Genomic DNA, 20598 nt, shown 5'->3' with positions numbered 1-20598 from the left:
GAGAGACAGAGCATGAACGGGCGAGGGGCAGAGAGAGAGGGAGACACAGAATCGGAAACAGGCTCCAGGCTCTGAGCCATCAGCCCAGAGCCCGACGCGGGGCTCGAACTCACGGACCGCGAGATGGTGACCTGGCTGAAGTCGGACGCTTAACCGACTGCGCCACCCAGGCGCCCCTAAACTTGACTCTTGTTGTAACTGAATTTCCTCTGTATGTAAAGGCATCAGATGAGTTCGAGAGCTTGGTTGAAACCTTACCAAATTCCTGGAAACTTCTTGGAACCTGCAGAGAAGAGTTCTTAGACTTTCTCCTCCAGGATGGAATGTTCCAGATCTCTTTTCACATTTCTATTTCACAACCCGTTTCATTGCTAATGAAGTAAGCTCCTAAATCCTTTTACAAAATCTCGACTCAAGAAAAATGAAGAGCCCACTGACCATGGTCACTCACTGGGCACCTCAGCACTCCTGAGTTCCAGCCCATTCATAAAGATCTAAAGAGGGGCCTCTGGGTGGCTCAGCTGGGTAACATCTGACTTCAGCTCAGGTCATGATCTCATGGTTCGTGGGTTCAAACCTCATTTTGAGCCCCACATTGGGCTCTGCTCCGACAGTGTTGAGCCTGCTTGGGATCCTCTCTCTGCCCCTCCTGCACTCGTACACACTCGCACTTTCTCCTTCTCTCAAAAATTAAATTAATTAATTTAAAAAAAAAAAAGGTCTCAAAGAAGAGATTGGCCTTGTTGGTAATGTCGTTCTTTTCCTCTGGAACTTCCTGGTCCATGCACCTTCACCCAGCTCCTTATGTTATTTTCTGGCTGGAGGAGACCAGACATGTTCAGGACAGGCTTCTAAAAACTGTGCTCTTGTTCCTGCTCCTATATGTACACACAATGGCATCGGGCCCCTGTCCACCCGTAGACGGGTATGGAAACAGTTGAAGAAGTGTTATTTCTCATAGCCCCAAGCTGGAAACAAACCACATACGCACCACAAGGAGAGGGGATGGACACATGTGGTACAGCCACACAGTGGGGGTCTCTTCAGCAGAGAATGAGACCCCTACAACTGCCTACACAGTTTGAAAGAATCTCACAAACGAATGTCAAGGAAAGAAGCCAGACAGGAAAGAGCACATGTCCTGTGATCCTACTGATCTCAAGTTCAAAACCTGTCAAATGGAGTCTATAGTGTAAGAGGGGGTCATGACCGGAAGGGAGCACATGGACTTATCCTAGGGGGCTAGTTGTGTTTCCTTTTTTTTTTTAAATGTGTTTTTTAATGTTTATTTATTTTTCAGAGAGAGACTGAGAGACAGAGCATGAGTCGGAGAGGGGCAGAGAGAAAGGGAGACACAGAATCCAAAGCAGGCTGCAGGCTCTGAGCTGTCAGCACAGAGCCCGACGCGGGGCTCGAACTCATGAACCGGGAGATGAAGACCTGAGCTGAACGAAGTTGGACACTTAACTGAGCAACCCAGGCACCCCTAAAACTTTTTTGAGGTTTTTTTTTTTTTTCAATTTACTTATTTTGAGAGAGACAAAGAGAGAATGAACAGGGACAGAGAGAGAGGGGCACAGAGGACCCGAAGCAGGCTCTGTGCTGACAGCAGAGAGCCTGATGCAGGGCTCAAACTCACAAACTGTGATATCATGACCTAAGCTGAGATCAGACCCTTAACAGACTGAGCCACCCACGTGCCCCTACTTGTGTTTTCTATTTGATCTGGAGTGCTGTTTGCATGATCATATTAACCTTGCAAATACATATCAAGCTTATGCCATATGTTTTCACAGGTGTCATTCTTCAATAAAAAATTTACAATGAAAAATTAGCCTGGAGGGAAGAAAGGATGCTTTATTTCTTAATGTTAGTATTTATAATAAAATTGCTATGAAATTTCCCCCCAAAAAAATGTGTTTTTCAATATATTATTCAAATAGACCTCTGGAATATAAAGAGAAATGATAATCTTTTATATAATTTCAGAGAGAGTTTTATGCCTTACTTTAAAATCTACCTAAAATGTGGGCGCCTGGGTGGCTCAGTCGGTTAAGCATCCGACTTTGGCTCTGGTCATGATCTCACAGTTCTTGAGTTCGAGCCCCGCATTGGGCTCTGTGCTTACAGCTCAGAGCCTGGAGTCTGCTTCGGATTCTGTGTCTCCCTCTCTCTCTGCCCCTCCCCTGCTCATGCTCTGTCTCTCTCTGTCTCAAAAATAAATAAAAACATTTAAAAAAATTCTAAAATCTACCTAAAATAAAATCTCCACTTCCTTTGTAGAAAGCCCACCAGAATTTACTCCAAAGTCCTGAAAAGTAAAAATCTGTGAGCCTACTGGCTGGTCAGTGGTACATATTTTATTTCGTTGCAGCCTTCTTCGAGGACTAATGTTGTTTCCCCTGAGGGAACATAATGTTATTGAAGATGGACTGCAAACCAGGTGGTGGAACATTCCACTGGGGAGCAATGGGTCAGGTGCAGCACGGCCCTGCAGCCTTATCTGTCTCTCTCCAGGCCAATAACAGGAATTTGCAGAACAAGGATTTGCTTATTTCCTTATTCAGAATGAAATTTTCTCTGAGCTAGTGTAACTGGATCGTGTAGAAATCAAATCTGAGTTGGTGAAGCCATTAGCACTGTGCCTTTAACCAAGTCGGGGCTTCTGCACAGTGGGTGCACACAGCCCAGGGGAAGGTGCAAAGAAATCCATAAGGAATATTGGGAGTTCTGGAGTTTTAGAAGTCTAAAAAAAATTTTAAATAATTTAATTTAACCTCTATTAATTTATTTTATTACAAAATTTTTTTAACATTTATTATTTTTGAGAGACAGAGTGTAAGTGGGGGAGGGGCAGAGAGAGAGGAAGACAGAGTCCAAAGCAGGCTCCAGGCTCCGAACTGTCTGCACAGAGCCTGACGTGGGCTTAAATCCATGAACCGTGAGCTCATGACCTGAGCTCAAGTTGGACACCCAGCCGACTGAGCCACCCAGGCGCCCCTCATCCTTGTTAATTCAATGCACAGATCGACACTGGTACCTTTGCTTGGCACCTGGTCATGGGTCATACAAGGTCTCGTGAGACAGGAAGAAGGTTTGCCTAACAGCAGGTGATGGAGTCACCTGTACTTATTGGGCCCAGTATATTGCCGTGTATACATGTGTGATGGCGTAGATTTATAGGTTGTGTTAACCAATTGTAACTAAACACACACCAGAAAGACAAAGCGTTTTAAAAATAATTCTGCCCAATTATCACAATTCAACAAGAAAAAGACAACCCAGTTAGAAAACGCACAAAGACTGGAATCGACATTTTTTAAAAAATTTTTTTTTCAACGTTTATTTATTTTTGGGACAGAGAGAGACAGAGCATGAACGGGGGAGGGGCAGAGAGAGAGGGAGACACAGAATCGGAAACAGGCTCCAGGCTCTGAGCCATCAGCCCAGAGCCCGACGCGGGGCTCGAACTCCCGGACCGCGAGATCGTGACCTGGCTGAAGTCGGACGCTTAACCGACTGCGCCACCCAGGCGCCCCTGGAATCGACATTTCATCAAAGAAGATGTACAAATTGCCAGGAAGCACATGAAAAGTGTCCATCATTAGTCATTAGGGAACTGCAAATCAAAACCACAGTGAGGTATCCATTCAGACCCACTAGGCTGGCTGTAATCAGAAAAACAGTCACAAGCATAACCAAGGATGCAGACAAATTGGAACCTTCATGTGCTGCTGATGGGAATGGACAATGGTGCAATTGCTTTGGAAACTTCTGGCAGTTTCTCAGGTAAAAGGAGCTATCATTTGGGGGTGCCTGGGTGGCTCAGTCATAAGCGTCTGACTTCAGCTCAGGTCATGATCTCAGTTTGTGGGTTCGAGCCCCGTGTCAGGCTCTGTGCTGACAGCTCAGAGCCTGGAGCCTGGAGCCTGCTTCAGATTCTGTGTCTCCCTCTCTCTCTGCCCCTCCCCACTCATGCTCTGTCTCTCTCTCTCAAAAATAAGTCAACATTAAAAAAAAAAAAAAAAAAAAGCTATCTTTGACCCAAGAATTCCACTCCTGGGGATATTCCAAAGAGAGATGAAAATATTATGTCCACACAAACCCTTGTACACAAATGTTCATAGGAGTATTATTCATAAGAGCCCCAAAGTGAAAACCCAAGTGTCCATCAACTGATGAATGGGTATATAAGATGGGGTGTAGCCATACAATAAAACGTTATTCAGGCCATAAAATGCAATGAAACTTTGATACATGCTTCATCATGGAAGAACCTTGGAAACATTATGCTAAGTGAAATGAGCCAGACATAAAAGGCCACATGTGGTGACTCCATTTACACGAAATGCCTACAAAAAGAAATCCAGGGGGACAGAAAGTAGATTAGTTGTTGACAGAGGCTGGGGTGAAGCGGGCAATGGGAGTGACCATTAGGGGCTAATGGATATGGTGGGGTTTTTTGGAATGATGAAAATATTCTGGAACTTGATAGTAGGGGGTGGTTATGCAACTCTGTGAATATGCACCGAAAACTGCTGAATTGTTACTCTCTTAAAATGTGATTTTAGGAGTGCCTGGATGGCTCAGTCAGTTAAGCATTGGAACCTTGATTTCGGCTCAGGTCATGATCACACAGTTCATGAGTCCAAGCCCAGTGTGGGGCTCTTTCTTCACTGTCAGAGTGGAGCCTGCTTGGGATTCTTTCTCTCCCCCTCTCTCTGCTCCTTCCCTGCTCATGCTCTCAATCTCTCTCTTTCAAAATAAATAAACTTTTTAAAAAATTGAATTTTATAGTGTGTAAATTATAGATCAAAAAAAAAAATTTCTGACCAAGAAATTGGGTTGAAAATAATACAGGTAATCGAAGCACAGGCAAACCACAAGAAAATGACAAAGCTGAAACCTGCTTTTCTCACAAGCTTATGTTCAGCCACATAACAAGTAAGAAGATCTGATAGGAAGCGAGCAAAAAATAATTGAAATTCTCAAGAAAAAAAATTGGGTTATTAACACATGATCATTGAACCTCCAGCAAGGCATAGATAGTACCTCAGATTTTACTGGTATGTTTAAAATCACGTGAACCTCAACCTAGCAGTCTACCAAATTTCACCGACCTTAACAATAAATGTTTAGATTATTTTGCAATTTCTTGTTTAATACAGAAGTTCAAAAAGAAATATAGCACTGGAGAGGATACTTTTTCTTCCTACCACAGTAACAGCGGTTAAAATAGCAAACAGGAAACAATATGGCCACACATTGAAATGCATTTTTTTGTCGGCAAATCCGCTGGAAGGCTCATAGAAAATGCACTGGAGACACGAAGAAACAAATATTACAGCAAATTACCCAGCGTGGGAGGCTTGTCATACAGCTGGGTGAAAGTACAAATGTTTCCAGCGTGCTTCAGCCCCTGGTATTTGCAAGATTCTGTTTCAATAATCACATTCATTAGGAGCTATTTTTTTGTGAGCCACTAAAAGATGTCTCATAGAAGTCAGCCGGAACCACAAATTACTTATTCAAAATAACACATTTAATGGAAACCTGGCTAATTGTAACCATTGTTGGAGTGGCTGACTTCATTCGAAATTTTTAAAGATTCTGGAGAAAAAGTGTATAGATGGTACCACATGTGATCTCTGTTTTCTACATCATTATCAGGCAAGCTGTTGCAGAAAATGAAGGAGAAATGTAGGTTTTAGAAAACGCCATCAAGGTGACTTTTTTTTCTTTTTTGTAAACGAATGGAAATGGAGGTCAAAACAGCCAAACAGCAATTTCAAATGGTTCCATATAATGTATAGTTTATAAGTGAATATGTGGCAGACCAAGTTTGTTTTCTTGATGGGAAACGGGCAACTGGGCCAGATCTTTTTTTCTCAGTAAAACTGATTTATTGAGAAAACTAAACAAAGCCAAATGTGATGACCGAAGCTTCATCTCAAGCATCAGATGAAGGGACAGTAAGGGTAAGACTTCTAATGTTTTTCTGTTACAACCTGGCAAAATAGGACGCCATCGTAAATCCTTTCTGAAATAAGCCCAGGTAGAATTGTTTTAAAGTTTGAAAAAAGGTACTTTAAACAAGTAAAATAATCATATTAACAAAAAAAATTTTTGAAGAAAAAATCTGAAAAGAGGAAAAAAAACGCCAAAAAAAAAAAAATCAAACAATCCGATTAAAAAATGAGCAGAGGATCTAAATAGACATTTTTCCAAAGAAGACATTCAGATGGCCAACAGGCACACGAAACGATGCTCAGTGTCAGTCACCATCAGGGAAATGAAATCAAACCACAAGGAGATACCACCTCACACCTATCAGAACGGCTAGTATCAAAAAGACAAGGGGCGCCTGGGTGGCTCAGTTGGTTGAGCGTCCGACTTCGGCTCAGGTCATGATCTCACGGTCTGTGCGTTCGAGCCCCGTGTCGGGCTCTGTGCTCACGGCTCAGAGCCTGGAACCTGCTTCAGATTCTGCGTCTCCCTCTCTCTCTGCCCCTCCCCTGTTCATGCTCTGTCTCTGTGTCTCAAAAATAAAAAAAAAAATAAATAAGACATTAAATTTTAAAAAAGACAAGAAATAGGGGCGACTGGCTGGCTCAGCCAGTAGAGTGTGTGACTCAATCTCAGGGATGTAAGCTCGAGTCCCACTATGGGTGTAGAGATTACTTAAAAATAAAATCTTAAAAAAAGACAAGAAATAACAAGTGTCAGGGAGGATGTGAAAAAAAAAAAAAAAGGAACTCTTGTGCACTACAGGCGGGAATGAAAATTGATGCAGCCACTGTGGAAAACAGTTATGGAGGATCCTCAAAAACTTAAAAATAGAACCAGTAATTCCACAGCTCCGTATTTACCCAAAGAGAGCAAAAACACGAATTTGAAAAGACAGATGCACCTCTGTGTTTACTGCAGCATTATTTACAACAGCCAAGACATGGAAGCAGCCCAAGTGTCTGTGAAGAGATAAATGGATAAAGATGTGAGATAGAGATAGAGATAGATAGAGATAGAGATAGAGACAGAGATAGATAATGGGATATTACTCAGCCATAAAAAAGAATGAGATCTTGCCATTTGCAACACTATGGATGGACAAATACCATATGATTTCACTTATATGTGGAATCTCAAAAACAAAGCAAATGGCCAGACAAAACAGACTTTTAAATACTCTTAAATGGTGGTGATTGCCAGAAGCAAAGTGGATGGGGGATGGGTGAAATAAAGGGGATTAAGAGGTACAAATTTCCAGTTATTAAGAAAGAAAGAAAGCAAGAAAGTAATTTTTATTTTTGTTTTATTTTAGAAAGAGAGAAAGCATGGGACCATGGGTGCAGGACAGGGGCAGAGGGAGAGAGAGAGAATCTCAAGCAGGCTCCACACACAGCATGGAGCCCTATGCGGGGCTTGATCCCATGACCCTGGGATCATGACCTGAGCCAAAATCAAGAGTCGGATGTTCAACCGACTAAGCCACCCAGGTGCCCTACAACCAGCAATTTTTAAAGAGGTAGACAAATAAAAAACAATTGATGTTGGGTATTTTGCACAGAGAAAGAGCAAAACAGGAGAGGGTGACTTACTATGCAAATGTATACTTTTCTATACTGTTTGGATTGTTAAAATATTTGCATATATTACTCCAATTTTTTTTTTCTTTTTTGATAGAGAGACCAGGCACAAGGGGAAGGGCAGAGAGAAGAGGGAGACACAGAATCTGAAGCAGGCTCCAGGCTCTAAGCTGTCAGCACAGAGCCCGACGCGGGGCTCAAACCCATGAACCACAAGATCACGACCTGAGCTGAAGTTGGACATTTAACAAACTGAGCCACCCAGGTGCCCCTAGCTCCATTTTTTTTTTTTAATATTAATGGACTTTTTGAGCATCGAGGTTACAATCCTGTCTACATTCTTTTTACACTTTTATATTCTTAAACACAATTAATATCATTTAAAGAGTTAAATATGAAAACACTCTGACAAACTTTTAAAAACTTTAAAGCAGGCACTAATTAAAATCTAAAATTGTAGGGCGCCTGGGTGGCGCAGTCGGTTAAGCGTCCGACTTCAGCCAGGTCACGATCTCGCGGTCCGTGAGTTCGAGCCCCGCGTCAGGCTCTGGGCTGATGGCTCGGAGCCTGGAGCCTGTTTCCGATTCTGTGTCTCCCTCTCTCTCTGCCCCTCCCCCGTTCATGCTCTGTCTCTCTCTGTCCCAAAAATAAATAAACATTGAAAAAAAAAATTTAAAAAAAAATAAAAATAAAAAAAATAAAAAAAATAAAATCTAAAATTGTCTTAAACATGGAGTGCCCGGATGGCTCAGTGGGCGAAGCGTACAACTCTTGATCTCAGGGTTCTAAGTCTGAGTCCCACATGGGTGTAGAGATTACTTAAAAAAAAAAAAACAATATAAATAAATAAATAAATGAAATTATTTTACACAAAAAAGGTGATTATCAAACATTTTTCTTTCAAAATATTTATTTCAAGTATAAATTTATATAATGTACTATATATAGGAAAACAACCACATGTAAGACAGTTAAGTGATAAACTTGTGGAGTGCACTCATTTAATCATCAAAATATTAAAAAAATGGAAATAATTTTATATTAGATAATTTGATTGAACACAGTGTTATTCTACTCAAGTAATAAGCCCAAACCAGTCCCCAACTAAGAGTTAAAGCTCTTCTCTCCATTTATTCATACACTCAGCCCTTAGACAAGAATCACAAATTTTTATCCAGAATTGTCCCCTAAAAATCCACATTTAAAATTTCTGTTACTCTTATGGAAATTATTCAGTTTTATTTATTTTTCATAAATATTTTGCCAGTAAGCAAATACGTCAACCCTGGGACAATAGCTCCGCCATTTTTACAAAAGTAGAAATCGCTAAATAAAGAGTCCAAGGTTACGTGAGAGGCACAGGTGGGGTCGTAACCTATACTGGAATAATCTGTCACTTGATGGCACAGTGACAATGGTAAATGGTGCTTTGAAAGCTGGTCCCAACTAATAACAACCCATGTCAACACAAACCTTCTCCTGGTCCCGGAATCCTTTCTCAACAGTGTGCATGAGTGCCCTGAAGAGAATCACCAGGAGAAGGAAAAGTTAAAAGCTAAGTTCTGGCTGTGAGTGGCGTCCTGGCCAGAGGTAGTCCCTGACCCCCAAACACCAAGGGAAATGCAAGGTGTCCTGGCACGGCTGTCCCCAGGAGTGCGTGTGAGCCAGGTCTGGCGTGGGAGAGAGACCCCATTTATTTGGGTGAGGAACACTCTGTGCTCCCCAGAGAGTCACCATGAGGGAGTAGACCCTTACCACTGAGGCCACCGTGTCCTACAGACCTCCGTCCCAGGTTTGTGAGCTGGCCCTTGCCCTTCCCTCCTGGGCCATTCTCCGCCTGACCTTCTGTCTCCTGGCACTGAAGTTCGGAAGACTGGGTTTCTTCTTCTTGTTCTTCATCGTCTGAATCGGATTCATCGTTGTAGAAGTGGATTGTGGCTTGCACCGGGAAGCTGGCCAGCACTTTTTCCCCAGAACTCTGCAGATACTCTTGGCGCTTTGAAATGGGTAAATAAAGTCTAATATTTAAGAAAAAAATACACCATTAATCACCCCGAAACAATGCTGAACTCCATCGAGAGGGTCCTCTTCCCTAAAAGCAGCTAACTCCCAATCTCCCTCTCTGATCTTGCCTTCACTGTGCCCTGAGTGTTTTCTTTTCTTTCTTTTCTTTTCTTTCCTTTTTTTTTCTTTCTTTCTTTCTTTCTTTCTTTCTTTCTTTCTTTCTTTCTTTCCTTCTTTCTTTCATGTTTATTTATTTTTGAGAGAGAGAGAGAGAGACAGATTGTGAGCTGGGGAGGGGCAGAGAGAGGCACAGACACAGAATCCAATGCAGGCTCCAGGCCCTGAGCTGTCAGCAGAGAGCCTGACGCGAGGCTTGAACTTAGGAGCGATGAAACCATGAGCTGAGGCTGAAGTCGGACGCTTAACCAACTGAGCCACCTAGGCACCCCAAGGTGTGTTTTCTAAGTCACCAGAACACAAGACTGTGGGCAGGTGGAGAGAGCTGGTGAGGAACCCTACACCAGTTCAGAAATGAGCTAAAACGTGAGTGAGCAAATCAATTTAGACCAACACAGGAAAAAGGGTCTGCTTCCGTGACGGTAAGAGGGAATTAAAACACCAAGTTTCAAGATGAAGAGTCTCACTCTGATCGAATGGAGAACTTGATTTATCCTGGAGAATATATGTCCTGTTTAGGTTAGGTCCCACTCTCCCTAACACCCCTGAGCATGGGGAACGTTGTAGCCCTTTGGGCCCTGGAGGAAACTTGACCCTGAGGCCCCAGTCTAGAGAAGCAGCTAATCTTTCTGGACGTTGCTCTAGAAAAGTGATAGGGGTGGGTTCCTCACTTTGCCAGTACAGAAGATGGTAACCCTGGTTATTTGTCTAGTCTAAAGAATAGGAAGAAAGAAAAGAAGGAAGGAAGGGAAATAACCTAAATATATAAATTTGGAACCTCTAAATCCAGGTTTTATAGAATTCAGGATTCCAGTTACACATGGGAAGTATTTAAAATACCCCTCACTCTCCCCATAATCCTTTTTTCTTACCATTTACTCACTAATTTATTGGCGTTTTCCCCTGAGGTCTCCTGAGGAACTGAGAGGGGGTATCAACTGATCACTACTTAGTTGCAAAGCTGATTTATTTTTTTATATTTTTCAGTAATTTCTACACCCAGCATGGGACTCGAACCTACAACCCCGAGATCAAGAGTCACACACTCTACCGACCGAGCCAGCCAGGCGCCCCTGTAGAGCTGATTTCCATTTCCCTCTTTTTGGATGGAGGAGAAAAGAGCAGAAACACCCTGCTATAAATAATGCGTGACAATTCTGAACGTCCCAAGATTTCTGATAAGCCAGGGATTCTCAGCCTCCAGGGGACACGTGGCAACGTCTGGAGACCTTTCTGGTTGCCACAACTGAGGAGAAGCTATTAGTATGTGGTAGGCAGAGGCCAGTGATTCCACTGAACATTGCGTCATGCCCACAACAGCCCCTTACAACAAACAATCATCAGCTCAAAGTTCAATAGTGCTGGGGTTGAGGAACTCTGCAACAAACAGAAGAAAAAAATATATATGTATACATGTATATATATGCACATATATGTATATATATACTTTATACATATATACATATATGTATATATATACTTTAAATATATATATATTTCTATATTATATAAAATACAAGTAATGTTATATAAAAATATAAATTTAAATATAAAATGTAAAAATGTGACATATTTCTATATTGTATAAAATATAAATAACATAAATTCTATATTATATAACATGTGTAAATAAAATATAAACTACAAACATAGTTTAGGGTTTGGCCATATTTTCTTTTACAAATTTTTTCAATGTTTGTTTATTTTTGAGAGAGAGAGAGAGAGAGCAAGTAAGCAGGGGAGGGGCAGAGAGAGAGGGAAACACAGAATCTGAAGCAGGCTCCAGGCTCTGAGCTGTGAGCACAGAGCCCGACGTGGGGCTCGAACTCACGAACTGTCAGATCACGACCTGAGCCGAAATCAGCGCTTAACTGACTGAACCACCCAGGTGCCCCCAGGGTTTGGCCATATTAAAAGTTAGCTGTAATGCTGAAGTAATTGCAGGGGAATGTGAATTAGTAGGATATCTGGAATTGCTTTAAAATATTCTAACAACAATTAAAAAAATAGGTTGGAGAAGGTGATAAACACCATCAGGTCTGAAGACGGCTGATAATTATTGAGGCTGGTGACAGGCATGTGGGTCCCTGTACCGTTCTCTCCACTTTTGTCTGTGTTTGAAATTTTCTGTAATAAAAAGATAAAATTGTGCACTCAGTTTGTAACGCATGCCTCACCAGTCACTGCATTTTCAATGAAACAAAAATTGGGGAGCAGCCCCAGAGCATCCGCGGCCGGCAGGTCCACGGGTGGGTCGTGCAGGTGGACGCTCACAGGGCAAGAGAGGGGGTGGCAGGTTCATCCCCCATGCACACTGGGATCACCTGGGAGACCGTACGAATACAGACACCTAGGCCTTTCCCAGGACAAATGAGTCAACACTCCCAGGGGAGCCCCCCAGCGTCTGTATTTTTAAAGCTTCCCCAGTCCCGTGGGGAATAAAGACCACAGGTGTAAGGGACACTAGGAAAGCTTCCCTTTTCCAGAAATCACTCTTTGACCAGTCTGAAGGTCTTTCAAGTGCATCTCTAGCAGTTAGTATCTCTGGGTTTTACTAGAGCTTTCAGTTTTCCGGGATAACCAGGGTAAAAATACTTTCATGAGGAGTAGCACAGACTAGATTCATTCTGCTGCAGGAAATGAGAGATGGGGAGAGAAAGAGACAGAGAAACAGATAAAAAATTCCTGAGCATGAGCCACCCGCCTAAAATGGATGAAATGTAAGAGGGATACAGTAGTGAGAGGCCTGATCCCCACCAGGAAGGACCATGGGAGCACAGAGAGGCCGGAGAAGCCAACGGTGGGAGAACCCTCCAACCAATCCCTTGTTCGGTCACACACATATTTTCAAGGTCTACTTTGCTCTAGACAATACGCTAACTTATATTCTGGGAAAGAAATAGAAATGTACTTAAGTACTTAAGTAAATAAACAGATACACATATGTAATTCATATCCAATTAAATTTAACACAAGACAGGAGCACCTGGGTGGCTCAGTCGGTTAAGCATCTGACTTCAGCTCAGATCGTGATCTCACGGTTGGTTGATTCGAGCCCGAATCATGATCTCTGAGGTCAGCACAAAGCCCACTTGGGATCCTCTGGCCCCCTCTCTCTCTGCCCCTCCCCTTCCCCAAAATAAATATAAACATTAAAAAAAATTTAACACAAGACATAATATGTAGTGAGAGGTATAAACAAAAGACATAAAGGAAAGAGGTCAATCCAATTTGCAACTGGAACACTGAATGAATGAATGAATTCCAGAAATCCAACAAAATATCCTTGAAGTTCCTTTGGGTAAGAACTAAATACAGAAGACTATACTGAATTATTTTCCACTTTGTTGAGAATGTACACAGGTGAGGACACTAAAGTATACTTATGCTTCTATTAAAAAGAAAGAACATATTTCTTGCTGTGAAGTCATGTTACCTTACAGGATGCTGAAACCCAAAGGCACCCTTTGATCCCGGAGTTTGCCGGTCATCACCAGGTTCAAGCTGCAAAGACAGACACATCAAACACAGATATAGTCTGTCTGAAGTAGCATCCTGAAATTCTAAAAAAATATAATCTAAGTGGTCTGCCCTTCTTAGTATCAGTACCAATTTTAGAGACAATGTAAATACCTTAACAGTATTTGTGGGTTTTTTAAATTTTTAATGTTTATTTTTGAGAGAGAGAGAGAGAGAGAGAGAGAGAGAGAGAGACAGTGTGAGTGGGGGACGGGCAGAGAGAGAGGGAGACACAGAATCCGAAGCAGGCTCCGGGCTCCCAGCTGTCAGCCCAGAGCCCAATGCGGGGCTTGAACCCACGAACCGTGAGATCATGACCTGAGCTGAAGTCAGATGCTTAATCGACTGAGCCCCCCAGGTGCCCCTCATCCTCCTTATTCTTAAGGGGAACATGGATCGAGTTCTCAATCTTTTTTTAAAAAAAATTTTTAATGTTTTATTTATTTTTGAGAGAGAGACAGAGTGTGAACAGGGGAGCGGCAGAGAGAGAGGGAGACACAGAATCCAAAGCAGGCTCCAGGCTCCGAGATGTCAGCACAGAGCCCGACACAGGGCTCAATCTTGTGAACCGTGAGATCATGACCTGAGCCAAAGTTGGATGCTTAACGTTTAACCACCCAGGTGCCCCAACACCTTAACAGTATTTGATAAGTCTCTCTTCCTCTTCCTGTTGACAGTGATGTCCTGGGGACTGTGAGGGATTCAAAGATGGAAAGAGGAGTCCGTCTGACACAGTCCTTCAGTTCAGGATTGGTTTTTTTTTTTCTTTGAGAGAGAGAGAGAGAGAGAGAGAGAGAGAGAATCTCAAGCAGGCTCCATGCCCAGTGTGTTGCCTGATGTGGGGCTCAATCCCACAACCCTGGGATCACGACCTGAGCCGAATTCAAGAGTCAGATGCTTAACCAACTGAGCCACCCAGGTGCCTCTTCTTGTCTTTGAATCACCTGTTTGCCTACGTTCTCTCTGGATGGTCTTTTCCTATTGATTTTAAGCCTGAGCCACCCACGCGCCCCCAGTTCAGGCTTTTTAAATATAATTGGAAAAGACACACACACAAATAGCCGCACTACAAAGCATCATATAGCAAGATGCCAGCAATTCTAAGCAGGGAGGAGGGAAAGGTTCATGGGAGGCCTGGCAGAGACCTCAGTGGCATTTGAATGTGTGATTCTGAGACCATTCCTGGCAGAGAAGAGCATCAAGTTCTGAGGGGCACAGATGGGGAAGAGTGAGGAGCCCAGTGTGGAATGAACGAGAAGCTGTGGTAGTAAATGGGCTCCAACAGGAAGCTGAATCCTCATTACAGGACACCTTGAATCCCTATTTTTTTTTGTTAACATTTATACATTTATTCATTTTTGACAGAGAGAGACAGAGACAAGCAGGGGTGGGGCAGAGACAGGGACACAGAATCTGAAGCAGGCTCCGGGCTCTGAGCTGTCAGCACAGAGCCCGATGCGGGGCTCGAACTCATGAACCATGAGATCATGACCTGAACCAAAGTCAGACGCTTAATCGACTGAGCCACCCAGGCGCCCCTTGAATACCCATTTTTGAGTCTCAGTTTCATTCTGGAGGCAGCAGTAAAGACCACTGCTGATTTTGAAGTCAGGAGTTCAATAGTCAGACCTGTATTTTAAGGATAACGGTGGCCCCTGGGAGTAGTGCATAGCCTAGGTTGGGGAGGTAAGGGCCCAGAGGCACACAGCAAGAGGTAATAAAGATCTGGACAGTGACAGGAAGGGAAAGGAAAGATGGATTTCAAGGGCACTTCAGTAGTATTCAAAAAACCCTGTGACCACCTGAATATCAGGAGTGGAGGAAAGAAAAGCTAGGCTGAGCAACTAAGGACAACATTGATGGAGATAAGACACAAACAGAGAGAGAGAGAGAGAGAGAGAGAGAGTGCCAGGCTTGTCCACGCTGTGACCAGAGTAGGTGCTAGTGAGAGAAAGGACAATCACTCTTCCGGTCCAGGGCTGACCCCTTTCTGCCCATTCTGTGAGGTCCTGAATCTCAAAGAATTTGGCCTGAACTGTGGCCAGATTATCTAAGGGGTTGAGAGGGCAGAAATTGCCATTTGATGTTAGCGCTCTGAAAGTTTTAGTTATATGGAAAGCACGAAGTGGGGTGTCTTGGGACAGACCATCCGGGGACAGCTTGAAAGTGAGCGGAAATGGGCTGGGGCCATGGATTAGAAACCCCAGCCCTTGGGTTGCATGGAGCCAGATCGAGAGGGAGACAAAATCTTCTGGAGTGTGACAAGGAAGGAGTCGGAGGACTGTCACCAACGATCATCGCATCCTTCCATCCTGCAGTGATATGTGTGGTCTTTGTGAGCAAACGTCATTTTATATATACATATATATGTACATACATACATATAAATGTGTGTGTATATATATACACACACATATGTATATTTATATTTTTTAATGTTTATTTATTTTTGAGAGAGCAAGAGAATGCACATGAGTGAGGGAGGGGCAGAGAGAGAGGGAGAGAGAAGATCATCCAAAGTGGACTGAGCACGACATGGGGCTCGAACTCACAAACTGTGAGATCATGACCTAAGTTGAAGTTGGACGCTCAACCAACTGAGCCACCGAGGCACCCCAAACGTCATTATGTTTTACCAACCATATTTCTTTCCAATATGCTGTGCTGAGCTAATAGGGAAAGAAAATGAGGCTCTTTGAGCAAGACCTTCTCCAAAATGAAGTTCACTTTTTGAGGACTCCAGAGAATCATGTCTGTGTTAAGCTTTATTTGTCTTTATAAAATAGCTCTAAATGCTCACTCCACCACAGGAAGCAATCCTGGGCTGTCGGAGGTGATTTTCTATCCGGTGATGGCTGTGTCTAATACAACTTTGCACACACTTTGGTGGCACCAAAAGGCAGTGTTAGTACAGAGAAACAGCTTCCTTTAAAGCAAGTAATTCTAGGGGCACCTGGGTGGCTCAGTTGGTTAAGCATCCGACTTTGGCTCAGGCCATGATCTCTCGGCTTGTGGGTTCCAGCCCTGCGTCTGCTTCAGATTCTGCGTCTCCGGAGCTCTCTCTCTGCCTCTCCCCCACTCAAGTTCTTTCTCTCTCTCTCTCAAAAATAAACGTGGAAAAAAATTTTCAAACAAAATAAACTGAGTAATTCTAACCAGACTCTGAAACATTCAATACACCTTTAAAAACTGTAAAACTTTACCCACAAACATACACAGCTTTAAAAACTTTATGCCAGGGGGTCTGGGTAGCTCAGTCCGTTGAGCACCCGACTCTTGATGTCGGCTTAGGTCATGACCCCAGGATCAGGGGATCGAGCCCCATGTCAGGCTCTGCACCGAGCATGGAGCCTGCTTAAGATTCTCTCTCTCTCTCTCTCTCTCTCTCTCCCCCACCTCCCTCTGCCCCCGACTCATGCTCTCTCTCTCTCTCTCTCTAAAAAAATAAAAAAAGAAAGAAAAAAAACTAAATAAATAAAAATAAAAACTTTATGTCACAAATACACTCTAATTAAAGATCCTTTTCTGATGACAGAAATGTCTAAACATTCATATTTTGATGATGCAAGGGGAACAGAAATGCATACAGAGTAAGTATGTCAATGTGTGTGTCCTTAAGAGTAAGAGAAGAGATACAAGCAGAGACTTTCACGAGGGTCTCCCCCTCTCCTCCCCATGCAGCCTCTGATTCCAACAAAGTGCAAGTGCGGGGAAACCCGTGAGATGGGAGGATGGGCCCATCTCCTTTTAGGGAATCACCTCCCTTGCAAGGTCGACAAGTGGCAAGGAGAGAAATGCAACAGAGGTCAACGAAGGATTAGGCTGTCGTTCATTTTCCCCAGGCAGGAGAGGCAGACAGCCCCCAAGGAGAGGGAGGGATACCAAATGGGTGAGGGTGAGTCCACGGCTCAGGGCACAGGGCCTCCAATCCAGCCCTACAATTTCTCCAGAAATACACAACAGGGCCCGGGAGCCAAGGAGTTCTCCCGCGTCGTCGGGAGAGGGCGCTGTTGAGCAAGAAGCGGTCCCTCCCGGTGCCGGGCGGCGCTCACCTGGCCCTGGCTCCCGCTGACTTCGCCCCGCCAAGTGGGCTCTACAAAGAGCTGTCCAGGCGTGCAGGGCGGCGTGCGCTGCAGCCCCCACAGAGCACCTCCCCGCCAAATCCATGGACACAACTGTTTTATCCAGTGTGCCATGCTAGCGATCAACTAGAAAGTTGCTACACCTTAACAATTTTCTCACAAATAGCCTTCTCGTCATCATAGGAAAAAATCCACCTGCCTTGCGTTAATAAATGTGCTACAGTATTTTTATTCTTGCAACAACCGCTCCATATACATTTCATTTAACAAAAAAAAAAAATCGCACAATTGTAAACTATATTTTCTCCCTCTCCCAAGCACCTCTTAAATCTTATATTTAAGAACGAACTTAAGCTTGGATGCAAAAGACGAAATTATTTTCCATTATTTAGATATTGCATGTGTTTAAGACTAATTTCGGCTACAAAATCATTAATTTGATATAGATTGTATTTTTTTCATTCTTTAAATAATAGCAACTGAATTAAAAACTTCCATTATCCAGGCTAATTTAATAAAGTAGTCTGGATATCAAAATACAGTCCAAGGTCAGCTTTCCCGCACCTGAATTTCTTATCATATTACAAATAACTGCACACATAACATATACCACATGTTACGTAAATTAAATACACGGTCCTTCCCAGCCTGATTAGCTCTTCAGCATTATAAAAGTCATCAGCTTACATTTTAAGATTTTAAAAAGGAAAGGTAAATTCTATGAAAGCAAGCCATTACTTCAGTAAGTATAAAGCCATTTAGTTACCAGTGCAGGAAACAAAAGAATAGTGGTGGAGATTAATCTTTACCCACAAAGCCCTCAGCCAGAGTGTATTTGCTCAGACAACATGAATTACCCCAGGAGTGCTTGCAGACTGGGCAAAAGTCCTTCAGAAAGGGCCAGATGGTGGGCTTTTAACAGCAACTTCTGGGCACCCCAGACTGGTCTCTGCCCTTATTTGCACTGTGGTACCAGCCCAGCAGTAATGGCACCCTCGGCTTTTCTCTAAGGAGAGGGGAGGCAGCCAGAGACAGCCAACCCCTCCTCTCTCTACCCGCTGGTTTGCAAGGGGAAAAAACAACATAAAAGAAATCTCCCTTTCTTTCTCTCAGAATGCCCTTGAAAGAACTAGGCCATAGCTAGGCTTTGCTTTTCAAGAAAGGAGCAAGCAGGGGTGCCGGGGTGACTCAGTCGGTTAAGTGTCTGACTTTAGCTCAGGTCACAATCTCATGGTTTGTGGGTTCGAGTCCCACATCCGGCTCTGTGATGGGAGCCTGGAGCCTGCTTCTGATTCTGTGTCTCCCTCTCTCTCTCTCCCCTTCCCCCACTCATGCTCTGTCTCCATCTTGCTCTCAAAAAATGAATCAAGATTCAAAAGAAGACAGAGAGAGAGAGAGAAGCAAGCAGGAGCCCAATCTGTGCATGTGACTCAGGTCTGATTAACAGCAGCCTCACCCAGGCTCCCAATCCCAAACCCACAGGCACTTCTGTATTAGACCACCGAGAGAGGGACAGGCCTTCATGGTCATTTTTGAGTTGGTGCCACTTTCTGGCTGAACTGTTGGATACCACAATGCCCCCCTTAACCTTACCGGGTTTCCAGCTGCGGGCAGCTCAGTTTCTTGGGGTGTCAGGATCCAAGGTCTCCATGGCGTGGGGCTGGAAAGGCAGGGACCAGAGATGAACCCCAGCATTTTCTGCTCTTTCAAAATTATGTCATAAGGGGCACCTGGGGGGCTCAGTCAGTTAAGCATCCAACTCGATCTCAGCTCAGGTCACGATCTCATGGTTGTGAGATTGAGACCCATGTGGGGCTCTGCCATGACCATGCAGAGCCTGCTTGGTATTCTCTTTCCCTCTCAAAACAAATAAACTTAAAAAAAAATATCATAAGAGTTATCATTCTTATCAATTCTAATGTTTGCCTGAGAAAGGGTCACTGGATACCCCAGAAAGTTCTCTCAAGTTCTCAGTCTGTGGATAAACCAGTACCATTTGGGGGGGGGGGGTCTCTCTCTTTTTTTTTTTTTTCCTCCTTGCCACATTATCAGTTCTCTGCCTTCATTGGGTTTTGAGAAGTCCCAAATCTGATGCAATGATCAGAGGACACATTAGTTGAGGGATTTCTCTTCCAGCCTGACTGGATTCTTCCATTGATTCCCCACTGTAGCTGGCTACTTTGTGGCTCATTAATTTCTACCGCACCACCCGCGCTGTTGAAGGATCTTGACTTCGCAGAGACCACTCCACAAGGAGTCTAGGATGCAAAAGGGGCAAATGGTTTTCTCCTGTCAGGATGCCTAGCCACGCAGCCCCTTCCACGCCTCCTTGGCTAATTCGATTTTAACTGTACTACCTTGAAAGGGCTGAGCCCCAAGCACAGGGCCAACCAAACACTGCCACCAAGCCTGTGACAGTCAACGTGAGGGGACCCCTGTTAGGCACGCCGAGAGGCCCCGAGACTTCAACGTTCCCAGCCCAGTGATTTCAGATCTACGAATGGAAGCGTTGGCCCATTTCCTCGCGGGGCGTTCCTGGGCCTCCGCGCTTCGGCGCTGTACCCCGAAACCCGGAGGACTCTGCGTCCCTAAGGTTAAGGGACTTGCCCTGCGTCGCCGTCGGGCTCCGGAGCTCCGCCCGGATTCGGGGGGACTCAGCGGCGCGCGGGGCATCCCGCTCTGCGCCCCCCTCACCGTCGCACCGCGGGGACACCCTCACCTCTCGGGCCCGCGCGGCGGCGGTGGCCTCCGGGGACCGTCGGCGGGGCAGTGACAGACGCGCCCCCGCGCCTCCCGGGCTCCGGCCGCCGCCTCGGGTCTCATGGTGCCCGCACAGCCAGCGCCCCTCCGGCGGCGCCAGCGACTCGGCCGCGCCTCTAACCGCTCGGGCGAGGGCGCTCACCTACCAGGGCGCTCGGCGCCAGGTTTAAAAACGGGGGCGGGGCGGGAGGGGACAGGGGAAACCGAGGAGGGGGCGGGGAGGGCGCAGGAGAGGCTCGGGGAGGGGACAGGGAAGGCGGAGAGGGGGAAGGGACCAGAAAAGGTCCCGAAGAGGCGCGGCGCGGGGGGTGGGGGGGGGGGTGGTGGGATATCCTTGGAGAGGACTCTGGAAGCGCGGGGCAGGGGTGTGGCGGGGACAAAGGAAACCCAGGGAGGGTTGCCAGGGCGGGGGCGAGGCACCTAGGGGAATGGGCGACGGCAAGTGTCTCGGGAAGCGCGGGGAAGAGGAC

The 20598-nt window shown here is 44.7% G+C and overlaps 1 protein-coding gene across 1 annotated transcript; it reads right to left on the bottom strand.

Moving 5' to 3' along the window:
• Window positions 1-8484: 8484 nt before the first annotated feature.
• On the bottom strand, window positions 8485-20262 carry RIPPLY3 (ripply transcriptional repressor 3). The gene is made up of 4 exons (XM_030329801.1): window positions 20088-20262; window positions 18962-19028; window positions 13204-13271; window positions 8485-9604 (listed from the first exon to the last, which is right to left on the bottom strand). Exons 1-4 carry the CDS (start codon window positions 20189-20191, stop codon window positions 9280-9282), a joined length of 564 nt encoding a protein of 187 aa, XP_030185661.1. The 5' UTR covers window positions 20192-20262; the 3' UTR covers window positions 8485-9279.
• Between the last annotated feature and the right edge of the window lie 336 nt (window positions 20263-20598).

Source organism: Lynx canadensis, chromosome C2, assembly GCF_007474595.2.
Source record: "Lynx canadensis isolate LIC74 chromosome C2, mLynCan4.pri.v2, whole genome shotgun sequence".
NCBI lineage: Eukaryota > Metazoa > Chordata > Mammalia > Carnivora > Felidae > Lynx > Lynx canadensis.
This window is presented reverse-complemented; position numbering and strand designations above follow the sequence as displayed.